Source organism: Nannospalax galili, unplaced genomic scaffold, assembly GCF_000622305.1.
Source record: "Nannospalax galili isolate Female #2095 unplaced genomic scaffold, S.galili_v1.0 scaffold388, whole genome shotgun sequence".
In the NCBI taxonomy this organism is placed as follows: domain Eukaryota; kingdom Metazoa; phylum Chordata; class Mammalia; order Rodentia; family Spalacidae; genus Nannospalax; species Nannospalax galili.
The window spans coordinates 4,979,964-4,994,502 of record NW_008360304.1 but is presented as its reverse complement, the minus strand read 5'-3'; the positions used below and the strand labels follow the sequence as shown (position 1 = coordinate 4,994,502).

Here is a 14,539-nt window from a genome sequence, read left to right as displayed (position 1 = left end):
TAAAACTGGAATCATTGATTACAGGCAACACACTTAAAATATAAAGTCACAGTTTGAAAATAATAGGCTAGATTAAGACACAGTCAGAAAAATGATAATCAGAAGAAATCTGGCATGAGTCTCAATTCTAACACTCGAGAGGCAGATGCAGGAGGATCTGAGATCAAGTGAGCCTGGGATATGTAGTGAGCTCCAGGCCAGCTGAGGATATAAGCGGAGAGAAAAAAACAAGAGACTGACTTCAACATAATGTCAGTGGAGTTGATAAGGCAAGAAGCATCATTAGAAATACATTTTAATCATTGATGATGATTAAAAATACAGGGGGCAGGAGAGATGGCTCAGCGGTTAAGAGCACTGGCTGCTCTTGCAGAAGACCTGGGTTCAATTTCCAGCACCCACATGGTGGCTAACAGCTGTCACTCTAGTTCCAGGGGAATCTGACACCCTCTTCTGACGTGCATGGGTATTGTAGGACATGGGTGCACTTACATACACGCAGGCAATACACTCATAAAATAAAAACAGTAAAATATCTTTTAAATATAAAAGATAGCTAAAAATTTGTAGATGGAACTCACAAAGGAATAGAAAATGTAAATGGAGAGATGATTATCGAAGAGGTTAGAGTTGTAGGAAAAAAAATACCATTTTAAAAGGTACCAGAGAGTAGGAATTAAGTTCTATACAGCCTTTCAAAAAATATACAGAAAAATCTTAAAGATGATTACATAAAGATCTTAGGGAAGAAATGCAAACCTTTCAAATTCAGTGAAGGAAGCTAAAATAAAACCTAATGGAAAGAATGACGAGTCACCCAAACCCAGCACTTGTGTACACTATGAAAGTTCAGTTTCATAAGTTGATCAAGAAAATGTCAATAAATTGAAGAGAAAATTTTACATTAGTAGATACCAAAGAACATTTATTCATTGAAAGCAAGAAATGTCATACACAAATACAATTCCCTATTATGCAGCCATTAAATAAACCTTGCCATTTCTGTCAGTGTGGAGAGTCTTGGAGTATGATGGTAAGGGAAACAAGTCAAAGGTTTATACTACATGGTCTTGCTTGCATATGAAGTTGAAGTAAAGTTGAATTTGTATAAATGAATGACAATTACTGTTGCTGGGATTTTTAGTTAAAATCTGGGCCCTGGTAGCTGCAAGCTAAGTTTGGCTATCCTTCCCCAAAATGCCAGTTAGAGAACACTAGAAGCAGAGAAAGGAGATTTAGTCAGTGTGACCAGCTTGAGAGGAGCACAGATGTCCAGTGACTCCCAAATCCATCTTTTGGGTCCTGCATGATGTTTAGGTTTCAATAGACGGCAAAATATATGCATAATTAGGTAGCTCTGCCCAAGGTGCGGTCCCACCCAGTGCCTACCCATCATTTTCTGGCTCTGGTCTGTCCTGTAAGGCGGTTTGATGAACTGTCAGATCTTTGTAAGCTTTGCTTTCTTCATTGGAGGACAAGTTCCTTTTCCGACTGGTACCTTTCCTTTCCCTCAACATGGGATTCCTGGGGAAAGTTTGATTTGGGGCGGGGGGCTACTGAAAGCTGGGAGGGACATAAACATCTCTTTAGAGTATTTCCTTTCCTTCCAGAGTAGATCAATTATAGGAGGTCAGAGGGACGAGGCAAGAGGGTGTAGGTTAGTTCAGGGGATCTAGTGTATGATATAGTGACTGCATTTAGTAATACTATTTGCTTTGTGTTCTGACCACAAAACAAAAGGCATCTTATTAAGGTGGAGAAATTAACTGATTTGATAGTGGTATTCATTTTACAAACCATTTTTACATTAAGCCATCACAGTGTACATATTGAAATCAAAACAATTTGTCAACTACACTGCAATAAAAAAGGGAAAAAATTCTAGGTGAACTAAGGATCTAAGTTTAAAACATAGTACAAACTAAAACCACAGAACCAAACAAAATAATAGAAGCAGAAACAACAGAAAATTCAGGAAGATATTTGTGCTGAGCCTCTTCAGGACCTATGTAACTTGTTATTGTTACCATCAGAACCAGAAAAGATGGGCACTGTGCCCCTCGCTAGCTGTGTACACCTTATTTCCCTTTTTGAATACTAATTTTTCCATGTGTAAGATGGAGATAGCATCACACTACCCCCCATTCTTGGCCAGAAAGGAAGCAATGGGCACAAAACGTGTTTGCTATTACCAGTAGGTATATTTGTGACAGAGTGGTCAGTAGTCCTACATGAATTCTTGAATTTTGACCTGTCATCAAATCCCATAGTCTCTCTTGAAAATAGAAACCACCCCCTGTGGCCTTAGCAAATACAGTATTTCCATCTGAAAGCTTTGAGGCTTTGCAACGGGTTTCAGGGAATCTTTGATTGGAAAACAACTCTTCTGAGGTGACAAGTACAATTGCCTTTGCCACCGGAGAGCTGCCCCTTTAGCTTTATGGTGACAGAAGATCAATAACAGCAAGAGATGAGTGTGTGCAATGGGCCTAACTGAAGTGAATCAGAATCATTTGGTGTTCGGTATTGCAGCAGGAGGAAAGGCCAGGTGCCAGGCGGCCAGGACACGTGGGCCTTGAGCAAGTGTTGCCCTGTCCCCACCTTCTCATACCCTCTTCTGGATCCCCCTCAAGGCCCATGCTATCTAGTATGAGTGTCTGCATTCATACAGTGACCACAAGTCCAGTGATTGCAAAAGGTTTCTGGGAGATCCAAGATTTAGAATAGTGAACTTGGAAATGAGAGAAATCTCAGTCATTCCTGACTTGGTCTTTTTATTCTTGTGCAAAGCAACACAAATGTATGTTCTCAGTCAGTGACAAACAGATTTTCCTTTCCTGAAACAACTCTGATAATTACTATGTTGGGACATATCTGGCAACACTTGGAATGAGAGATCCAGAATGTCAGGTTTCAGTGCAGCTAAACAGAACAAGTCTCCTGGGAAAGCACAAACTGTCATTTCAAACACAACCCTGACAGATGTTCTGGCTTACCTACGGATATGGTCCAAACAGCAATGATCTTCAGAAATGCCTTGGTTCTGGAGTTGAAGCGGCTATGGTGGATGGGGTTCTGGATGGCGACATAGCGGTCCAATGAAATGGCACAGAGGTGCATGATGGAGGCCGTGGAGAAGAGCACATCCAGATAAATCCAGACCGCACAGAGCTTGCTAGGCAAAGGCCATCGGTACCCTGTGGTGCAGAAGCTTAGCATCAGCAAGCAGTCTTGTGTTTTCTGCAGCATGTGATCTCCTGGGATGACTGTTTACATACTGGGGAAGGCATAGGGGCTAACAGAAGGCATTAGAAGAGATTTTCAACATTTGAACAAACTAATAAATAGCAAGTGTGCTTAAGTACAGTATGAGTCACTGAACATTTCTGGTGTCTGGAATTACATCGGCATGGAGAGCTAACTTGTTCTTCTTTCATGGTTCTCTCTTCCACCTAGCAAAACCATTTTTATTGAATGACATGTCCAAAGTTCTATATTTTGAGCTCCTTTACTGAAGTACCTCTCACAGCTATTTATCCACATATTTTTTTTTTTCTTCTGGAATTTAGTATCCCTAAAGTTACTCCTGTCTTAGCCATCTTAGACTTGTCCAATCTCACACAGGGATGCTATAAGAGGTGTGACTAAATGACCTGAAATCTACATCTTGACTATGTCTCCACTTATGACATATAATCACCTAATAATGTTTTAGGTATTAAACTCAAATTTGGGGTGTGTGAGAAGAAAAAAGACAAAGAAAATTAAGGGTCTTGCCTCCTTGCTTGGTGTGAGTAGAAGGACTTTAGGTGAACATCTGATCCTCTTGGCTCCTTAAAACAGGCAAAGGTGGGCCTACCTCTGGAATTTCTGATCCAGTACCTCTGAATCAGGCTGGAAAATGTACATTTTTCTCAAACTTCTGAGCAATAATGCTGTTGCTGGCCCAGGAGCCCCATGGGGGAGAGCAGCTGCCTAGGGAAGTGGTCTTACTGACCCCCTACTTGTTAGAGTCAGCTTTGGAGTCAGGTCCTAACTGAAACCACCCTATTAAATCATTCTCTCCAGGGAATGGCTAGAGGTGGGTCCCCAACATCAAAAGGTTTTAAAACTTCTCAAATTCCAGTACAAGAAGCCCTGTGGGTTATCTGCTATATTAGGAAGACAGATGATGCCTTCATGACATAAAGTGTTCTGTTCTTGTGTGTGTTTTGGAGAGGATCAAATGGTTATGCAAACTGTTGGTTAGTTTTGCTAACAGTATGAGCAGCGATATTACGTCTGCCTACAAATGGGAAGGGAAATTTTAGTGATCATTTTTTACTTTATGAAAGTAGAGACCTCAAGCTGAACAAACCTGCCTCAGGCAAACGTTTCCTCTCTACTGAACTGCCCCCAGGGGTATTTAGAAAGGGAAAGGACTCAAGTCTTGCCCCTTTCATTATTCCTCACTCCTTGCATTATTCATAAGGGTCTGATGTCCTAAAGGTCCTGAGAGATGAAACTGGTTCTGCCTGTTGGGAACAGATGTTGGCTCTTGCAGGGTTTTTCTCTGAAAGTAAACAGCCCCTCTCAACCTCATCTACCTCTTAGTCCCAGTTCTCTAACGGGATAAGAAGGGACTATTTCCTTAAGCAAGACTACTGGGCAACCTGCAGGCTGGGGAAAGTGTAGGACCAGGCCAGTAGTGACTGGACTGGAGAGAGTGCGGGTTGCAAACCTAAAAGTCGTCACTAGGGGGAAACCGTGCACCCTGAGTGGAGGCAAGGGACCTGTTTGCACTTTCTACCCTGCCAGTGCTGGCCCCTCCTGCCCTGTAGTTTACCCAGCCCTCCTCCTGTGGTTTGGGTTCCTGCAGTCACCCCTCCCACCCTCTCTGGAGTTTTGTCTCAAGAGGGCAGGCCCGGGTTTTAGGAAGCAGAACTCCTCCCCAGTGTGTGAGAATTGATGGACGAATTTAATAGAATTATTCTGGTGTGACATTGGAATGGTCAAGCAGGAGCTGACCCTTAGGCGAGCCTTAGCAACTCTGTCTAAATGCATGCTCGCTCTTCCTGGCTCACCTCCTTCACGCTCTTCAGACCTTTAGGACTTGGCCAGAAACCATTCTCCTTTAAAGGCAGCCCTAAATCTGTCTACTCGGGGTGACTGCTGAACACAGGTGTCAGCAACCTCAATATTCTAAGCTTTGCTCTTTGTTAGTTGGGATCTGTATTACTCATAATATGGAAGACACGTCATATTCTATCCCCCACTTCTCCCTATGAAGCCATCCCAGTGTTTGCCGACTTGCTGAGGGGTTTGACTGTGTCAAACTCGGTTAAGAAAGCAAGATTAATCTCTTCCTGTTTGTTTTCCACCCTCTCCAGAACCAGACTGGAGGGCATTATGCATATGCATTTTTAAAGAGTCGAGAGCATAATTGAAAGGTATTCTTCCAAATGGCTTCTCTGGGCAAGGGGACAGTTAAAACTGGAGTAATTCATTTATTCTAATGGAGACTGAATCTTTAAACATTAAATCCATTCTAGCACTAATGCACTCTCGATAACTGGGAAGATTTTGCCACTCCATTAGAAGCGCTGAAAACTGTGACAAAGATAAAACTGTTCTGTCCTGAGGCTGGAATACAAAAGTGCAAAAGTCACAAGGACTCAAAATGATGGGCGAGTTACTGCCTGAAGACTATTGGAGCATGGGTAATAGTTTTTCTATATTTGTATATAATTGTACATTTTAAGACACAAAGCTCTGTAACTATGTCTCTATATAAAATAGGCTTTAAAGCACAGAACTCTCCAATGATCAGATATTAGGTTATCTGATTGTTTTCCATGTGAAACACCATTTTAAGAGTAAAATTTAAGTACCTCATGTATTGTGATGCTAGAAAATGAACAAAGCTTCTTGTCTAGCCCCCTCCAGCCCCACCCTCTGCTAACAGCATGCACGTGCTCTGTGTGACTACAGAAGGGACAGCTGGGGGACTAATGCCACTCACCATACAGGATGGTTAACATGGATACAGGCATGACTAGGAAACCCAGGAGCATGTCAGCTATGGCAAGTGACATCAGGAAATAGTTGGTGGCGTTCTGCAGCTTTTTCTCTAAGGACACTGCCATGATGACGAGAATATTTCCAGCAATGGTTAGAATAATTACTACGGTGGTCAGTAGAGCAGACCAGTTTTTTTCCTGGAGATGAAATATGGAGAGGCATGTTGGTGGGAGGTACCCTTCACAGGAAAGGTTGGTTCGATTTTCAGAGCTAATTGTCCAGTTAACTGCATCAGAAGTGTTACCCTCCCCAGAGCTGAAGTCATGATGGTAGAGATTCCAGTCACCATCTAATTTCATTAAGGAGTTTGGAACCGAGCTCAAAGAAGTATTGTCTTCACAAAGAATTTCCATGTCTAAGCCGGAAGTTGTAGCAGATGAAGTGTGGCTAGACTAGTGAGTTACAGCCCCAGCTCAGGCTGGTTTTCACGTCCCCTCACTGTGGTGTGCTGTGCTGGTGCACCTGTGTGGCATCTCCAGCTGGCTTTTCCTTTCCCATGGTAACAGTTAAAGAAGTGTGATGGCTCTTTACATTTCCTTCTCAGTGTTGTATGAGTCCACTGTTGGGCTGGAATTGTTCACGGAAGCGAAGGTAAAAAAGCAGAGTTTTGAGCATTTGGGGGAGACAAATATGTTCCTGGCCAAACAAGAAAAGTTTGGTAAGTGCTAGGAATCGCTTTCTCCAGTAGGATATGTTGATTTGACTAGCTCAGCCATGGTAAAGTTAAAACAGCACACAATCAAAATAGGGAAGAAAGGATGTGTAACATTTCCATTAAGAAAGTCAATTAAACACACATGCTGTGCGAATCTCATCATAATTGGACATACTGTGGGTTATAGCTCCTCCGTCAGCAGTCTCTGGCTGACCTGCCACAAATTCCTGTCAGGAATTTCAGCTTGCATTATGTGGCTTAGTTAATAAATGGAGGAAAAAGTACATGTTGTAAAGGAAAAGCAGCAGATAACTTTCCACAACAGAAATTCTCATGGTAATGATGACATCGTGGCTAAGCATGACTTCAGTCAGAAAGAAAATCCCACTGCAATGGAACAGCTGCACAAGAACTTACATTTGTCTCCAGGGTCCGCCGGGCAGATACACTTGACTGTCCTGTGACTTGCCGCCTGTCGCATGCTGCGGAAGCAGTGTGGAATCCCCTTTCCTTGAGCTTCCAGCGGCGTAAGATGATAGTAATTTGATTTCTGTTTTGCGGACTTCAAAAACTGCATGCAAGAGTCGAGCCAGTTCCAGCACGGCGAGATCTGTGCTGGATTCCTTTGTCACACTGCTCTCACTTGGGTCCTCCCTCCCCCAGCAAGACGCTCGCCTCAGCAGGCACACATTGAGGAATCCTTCACTAGCCAGCCCCTCTCAAAGTCATACAGGGAAAGAGCATCAGGGAAAGTAGGAAGGGCTGAATTCACCCAGGGGCTCCGAGTATCCACGGGAGTCAGTGGCTTCTGGCTGCCTCCTCCTCAGACCTCCCTCCGTTGTCTCTGTGGCATAAACTGCAAGGTAACAACAGCCAGGGAGGGCGGACCAAACAGCCTTTTTTTTTTTTTTTTTTTCCCCTTCTTTTTCTCATTTTGCTACAGGTTAACATTGGGAAGTTTTTCTTTGCTTTAAAACGAGACAAACTGGAGCAATGGCTTGTTGTACAAATTCCTAACGAGGCTGGGGGGTGGGAGCTGCATGGTGATAATTTTTTTGGCTGAACGGTGAAGAGAGAACATAAATAAGGTTGGAAAACGGCATGTCCTGGGAGATGAGTGCATCCGGCACTTTCATCCAAAGTGAGTGGTGCTGTGTCCAAGAGAGGCATGACTGACAACAGCAGCATGAGCTCAGAGTGGCCAGGAAGTCTATGGAAATAAATGATAAGCTGTTGGTGCAATTTTCATTCAGTTAAATGTACTTACGCATACACACTATTAAATGTATGCATCATTTAACTAGCTCATTTTTCTTCAGTGAAAATATGCCACTGCCAAGTAATTGAACCCTTCACATGTGCTAGATGATGAGTTTTAAGAGGCCTTCCCCCCCTCCAGAAATGGCAGTAATGACAAAGTCCAAAGGAAACAGTCTCCCAAGTGGGTTCTAGAAAAGGCAGATGTAGCTCCTTACTTTTACAAAGGAGGAAATGGATTCTGTCCTGAACACTTGGGTTTCTGTCCACATTCTTCTCTTGGTTTTATAATCTCCCTAGATGATTCACTCTCAAGCTCCCTGTGTATCAGCAGCCCAGTGCACAAGTTCACAGCTGATTTTTCCTCAGTACCACACGTAAATGTCCAGTGGCCTTCCGGATCCTTCAGTCTGTGACCTTGACCTCAGCGCTTTCTTTCTCTGTCCTGGGTCTACCTCTTAGGATTTATTGCCACACACCCATTCTCTAGACTCATGGAATCAGCAGCTCTTCAGCCAGTTGCTGTGATTGTGGTCCACCCAGCTCTTCCTTCCTTCTCCCTCCAGAGACCACTAGGCTCTCAGTGCTCCTTAAGCACCCGAATTTCTCAGATCTCTTTGGCTTGCCAAGGCAAGGGGTTCCTCTGATCTTCCTGGGCAGGAGCACTATGCTTTAGGTTGCCCACCCATCACCAGGCTGCCATCCCACATCCAATGTGTGTAAGGTGTGGCAGGCCTAGACAGCATGGGTGTGGGTGTCACAGTTCCTTGATTTAGAATCCAAGCTCTGTAACTCATGACCTAACTCAGCTTCCTTTAAAGCTCAGCATTCTTGTCATCCAGGGTGATAGCAGCCCCTTCCTCACTGAACTGCAGTGAGACCAGGTTCAAACAAAATGCACAGAGACTTAGGTTTTGTCTGGCTTATAGGATGCTCACAGTGTACATTAGGTATTTTATTCTTACTAAAGTTCTTGACAGTAGGCAGAACTGTCATTACCCCCTGTCCTACATTCCCTGCCTCTTCTTTTAGGCTCCTGTTTAGTCTGCTCATCTCCTGGGTCCCCCTGTTTTCAGGTCTGGGCTCTCACTGCTTTTCCTTAAGCCTGTGTCTGCAGACTAACAGGCATGTGCCTGACTGTTTTCATTTTTTGCTTGCAGTTTCTGAGACCTGAATGCTTACCACCCTTCCCTTCTCTGTAATCAGCTCCCAAATCATTGGGGTGCAACTCCAAAGGTGAGAATCACAGGCTGCCACTTGCTTCCTTTGTGACCTTGATTAAGCTGTTTATTCTCCATGTGTTGGTTTCCTCATCTGTATAAAAGGAACAGGATTAGTAATATGTCTACTTCAGAGGGTTAATTTGAAAGCTAAGCAAGTTTATAGATGTATTATAAGCACACATATTAGTTTTAATTTTTTACTGTTATTAAATTTCCTGGTATGGAGCTTGCTGCCACCCTCCTTCCCAGTGGAAACAAGACTTCAGCATGTTCCACAGCCTTTTTGTTTGAATGCTGATCACACTGCATGCCAGCTACTTAAAGGCAAGAAGCGTGTGTACCCTGTTAGCAGTGGGTGTATGGTCACTATTTTAGATACACATGAATGAATGAATGAATGAATGAATGAATGAATGTGTGGGCGATTTATAACCAGCTGTTTACATGCCTGTCCTTTCTACTGCAGTGAACTTCTTTCTACCTTTAGTGCTCACCATGGTGTCTCATCAAGGAAGACCCTCATTACATGTGTTTTGATTGAATTAGTACATATTAAAAAGGGGAACTGGGGGAACCTAGAATACTTTATTTTATTAACGCACACATAAGAAAATATGATTTAGAAATGTACTCCAGTGCTGAAAAGGTTACTTTCAGTTTTCTCATGCTGTTTCATTTCATAGACTTCTGTTTCTTTAAGAAATCTTTGTTGTGCTCAGGTCTTCTGATGAACATTCAGGCTTCAAGTGAAGGCAAGGCTAGCCAATGAGTTTCTCATCACATAGTTTAGCCTCTGAAATAAATGCCTTAGTAATCTAAGATTATTCGAAAGGCTTGGTGGTACAGGCCAGTAATCCCAACTATTTAGGAGGTTCAGATAGAAAGTTCAAGGTTCAAGGTCAGCCTGGGCAAATTAGCAAGACCCCGTCTCAAAAAGTCTTTATGAAAGACTCTGTGGTAGGTGCTTGCCTGGCATATGTATGGACTTAAGAATCAATACACCAGCTCAAAGAAAAGAAAAAGGTTATTTGCAGTTTTTAGCACAGTTTTATTATGGACAAAGCAATACAGATACGATCTTCCTAGGTCTTTGGCTACTGGTTTTTAAACAGAGCTTGTCTATTAGCGTGTGAGTCAGATTGGATAGGAATGGGATTTTATTATGACATTTTTGTATATGTATACATGTACTTTGATCCTATCCAGCCACCCCAACCTCTGCGATTGTGGGTCAGGCACTCCTTTTGCATTTGAATCTGGGATATGTTGGCAAATGTTGTGGTGGATACTGGGATGTGCTGACACTGGGATGTGCTGTCCAGGCCTCCTTCAGGACTTTGGCACTCAATCTCCCTACTGAGGGAAGTAGTAGGAGGTGACTCTCTGCTGATTGTCCCTTGGAAAATCCTCCTCAGCCAAAGAGGCTCCCTTGTTGTGGTCAGACTGCTTCCCTGGGGAGCTGGCATGCAGTTCTAGTGTGTTATGTTGGGAGGACCTAAAGGTCTTGCCCTCTCGTCCTTACCTCAAGGCTGGATAGCTAACAGTCCCTGGTCCCAGAGCTCCCCACAGATGTGCTGAAGCCTTTGTTGTGATGAATCATAAACACCTATCCTGCTTTCCTTGCTCCCCTGCAGGTGCTGATCTGTGAGCTCTTCCCAGTAACTCCTCCCCCATGCAAGCTTGTCTGATTTGGCTTCCTGGGGAACTCAGTCCAAGACTTAACTTTTTCAACTTGTGTGTTAATGCCTTATACCAGTTCTGCATGAGCTGCATGTCTTAAAGAGAGCAAAAAGAATTGTTGCCTGTGTGTTAGTGAACATTCCTTTGCCATAAACTTGAAGTTCCTCAGTTGACAGTGGCTACCTCATTATTGCCAGAGGAGTAGAAGGCCAACAACTCAGAAGTCAAATTTATTATTTTATATAGAATTCTCAAATAACTGGGCCTTAACATATATAGGGGTATATTTTATGACTAGTTTATTTTGAACAAGTCAACATTAAGTGATTGCTGAAAATGAGATGTTGATCTAAAAAAATTGCTTCAGTAGCATCTAAAGTCCTTGTTTAAATTATTTTCCAGGCTAAAGTCATGTGATTTTTGAAACATTAATGTTTTATAGACGTTAATATATGTGAAGAAAAAGTTCTATGAGTAAGTAAATGTGGAACATATTATATCTTCATAGCCTCCTCTTAAAAATATACAGTCACATTAGCATTTTAGAGGCTGTACAAGGTCCTCTATTAAATAAATTTGTTTATTTTTATCTCTTATTTCCCCTCTTCTAAAACATTCATTGTAGGTCAACTTTATTTTCTTTAAAAAATTTTTTTTTGGTATTTTTGAGAGAGGGTCTCCCTGTAGCCCTTTTACTTGAATTATATTTTTCATTCATCAAACTATAAAGGTCTTAATTATGCAGTTCAGTGAATTTTGAAAAGTACATATACTCACAGAACCATCTAAACCTATCCAAATCTACATACCTTCCATTCCCATTCTCAAAGTTCTTCAGACCCATTTTTTGATCTAGAATCTCTGGTTTCTTTTTGCTCTGTGTCATGTTTTGTGATTCATCCATGTTGAGAGAGAGAGAGAGAGAGAGAGAGAGAGAGAGAGAGAGAGAGAATGAGAATATACATGGCATGTACATGTTACATAGGGACATCTGGTATCCTGGTCTATCATTCTTCTTCTTACTCTCTTATGATGGGATCTCACTGAATCTGGAGCTTACTGTTTTTTGGCCAGGCTGGTGGGCCAGTGAGCCCTAGTGATCCTCCTGTCTGCCTCCACCTTATCCTTACATGGAGGCTATGGGGGCATGTGGTTATGCCCAGCTTTTATGTGGGTGCTGGAAATCTAAACTCAAGTCCTCTAGTTTTGCCTAAAGTGCTCTTAGCCACTGACCTACTCCCCAAGCCCTTAAAAAATGAGATGTAATCCAGTAAATTCTTCAAGGGTCTACACATATAGGAAATTGCCACTTTTTCTTTGTTTCCATATTCTGTCTTTTATAAGCTTTAAGTTTTTAAGATGGTGCCAATATTAACTTCTATTCAGTCTGAGTTTTTCCTGAACTGGCAGCATAGAATTCTTTTACCTCATCTCCTTCCTTAAGAATATGTCCTTGAAATTTCTGTTACACAGATTTTTCCCGTATGAGAAAGAAAAAACACTCTTCACAGAGTTTTGAATGATGTTTAACCTATCGCTTCCTCTGGATGTTCCAATTCTCAGGTTTGGAACAAGCTAGCCCTCTTGACTACTGTGTACCTGGAATACACAATGTCTTGAACTACCACTGATTTGTATCAGATGAAAGAAGTGCTTGAAATTAGCTACTGATTGTCTTCTATCTTTTAAGCATTCTCAGTGGATATTTACCTTATGATGGCTATTAATTAGATAATTGTGGGTTATTGTGCCAAACACTGTTGTAGGTGCTGAGTCCATCCATGATGATGGCAAGCTTCATGCCCAAGTAGTTGGTTACAGCATGGATACGTATAGAATTTGGAAAAGAGGATTAAGCATGGCACCAGTGGCATATTGATGGTGCTTAAAGTATGACACTGGATGACATCATGGAAGACGCCAGAGACAGGGAAGGGAAAAGGTCTGCAGACTGAGCTCTGGATTCCTTCAGTATTTTAAGTCAGAAGGGAGCAGAGATTTCAGAATGCAAAGAGCAAGTGGTATCCCAAAAAATCAAGGAGTTTACAGGAGGTCAAATGTTCCTGATGAATCGACCATATGAAGGCTGAGTGCCAAGGAACCTGTGAAAGCGTCCGCCTTCAGTGGCCTTGTTCTAGTGGAGTGGCTGGAGTGAAAGTTCAACTAAGTGGGGTCAAGGGAAAACTGGAAGAAATGGAAGGATTGGTAGGGATGTAGATGGCCTCATTGAAGATGCCTAGGAAGAAGAACAGAGAATAGAGTTGTAGGTGAAAGGATGCTGAGAGCCAGAATGCTTGGTGTGGCAGTGCCTATCTGTGATCCCAGCACTTGGGAGGCAGAGACAAGAGGATTGTTTGAGGCAAACCTGCACTACATAATGAACCTGGGAATTGATACTGAAATGGAGGCAGGAGACGCATGTTGCACCAATGTTCTTGAATGGGTTAAAGGGGATCGATCACATGCGAAAGTGTAGAGCAAGACAGGTGATGGGATGAGTGGGTACTGCTGGCAAATATGGTTCCATGTTTCTAGTCATTCCTGACATTGACATTCTAGTTTGGGGAGACAACAAATAGATGCTTTTACATGCTCCACACATTCTGTGAGGGTAGTTTAAAGGATACTGTAATCAAGTATTAAGACTGAGGAAGAGCTTTTGGTGGGATGGTCAGGGAGCACCTGCCATGAAAGTTGCATCTGAGGTGAGGTGAGATGGAGGAAGATACTGGATGTAGTTTTCCCAACAAAAGAAGTCATCTGTGGGCTGCCCTCAGGGTAGGCTGGCCTGGAGTCAGAGTGAGGGTAGCTCTGAGAACCAGGTAGGGATAGGAATGGAGGTCTGGTGGAAGTGAGATGGGAAATGAGGCTTGAGAGGTTGTTGATCATCAATCATGTCAGCCTTCCTGGGCCATGATAAATGGCTGGATTCTAGTTCAAGTGCAATGGGAAACCACTTAGGATTTTAAGGAATGAAACAGCATAATTCCTCTTTAGTTACAAAAGTTTATTGTTGCTGCTGTATGGAAAAAGGTGAGGAAGAATGAGAGTAGAGAAAGATAACTAAAAGATATCACAGTGCTCACATGAGAGATGGTGGGAGTACATCTCTGATTTTGGAGATGGACAGAAGGAGGCAGGTTTATTTTGGAACTAGAAGCTCCGGAACCTTGACTCCTTGTGAATCGTGGGTTGTGGCGGGGGGGGGGGGAGTGTGAGGGGTTAAGGACAAGGATCAAGGACCATTTTCTAGGTTTGGTTGATCAATTAGGTAGATAATGGTATTTACAGACTAGAGAAGACTGCAGAGTTGCATTTTAGTGGGAATGAGAAAACCTGTAGAAATTCAAGCATAGATGTTCTGATTTCATTGTCCTAGTTAGGATGGAGTTTAGCTACATGTGGCCAAAATCTCAGGGTAATAGTTCATAAAAAGACAGACACAGTTTCTCCATCTTCAAATAAACAAAGCTTTAGGAGCATCATCATACTCACAGGGACTGGGGATCTTTGCATATCACTGCTCTCCCATTCTTACAAGAAGTTTGATGAGACAGTATGGGTGCTTGACCTCCAGCTGTCTTATGTATTCCAGCCAGTAGGAAGGAGAAAACAGTGATGTCTCCTTCCTTCAGTACCACATACAATTCTCCTGCTTGTTCTC

At 42.6% G+C, this 14,539-nt stretch overlaps 1 protein-coding gene across 1 annotated transcript in view; it reads right to left on the bottom strand.

Annotated features, from left to right (window-relative positions):
- Positions 1 to 7,810, bottom strand: part of Htr2a (5-hydroxytryptamine receptor 2A) — a 76,348-nt gene extending 68,538 nt beyond the window's left edge. Inside the window, exons 1-3 of the mRNA XM_029559261.1 lie at positions 7,133 to 7,810; positions 6,002 to 6,696; positions 2,997 to 3,197 (exon numbers count right to left, since the gene is read on the bottom strand). Of these exons, the coding sequence (XP_029415121.1) occupies positions 2,997 to 3,197; positions 6,002 to 6,413 (613 nt within the window). The 5' untranslated portion in view covers positions 6,414 to 6,696; positions 7,133 to 7,810. The remainder of the gene's footprint in view (positions 1 to 2,996; positions 3,198 to 6,001; positions 6,697 to 7,132) is intronic.
- Positions 7,811 to 14,539: the final 6,729 nt, after the last annotated feature.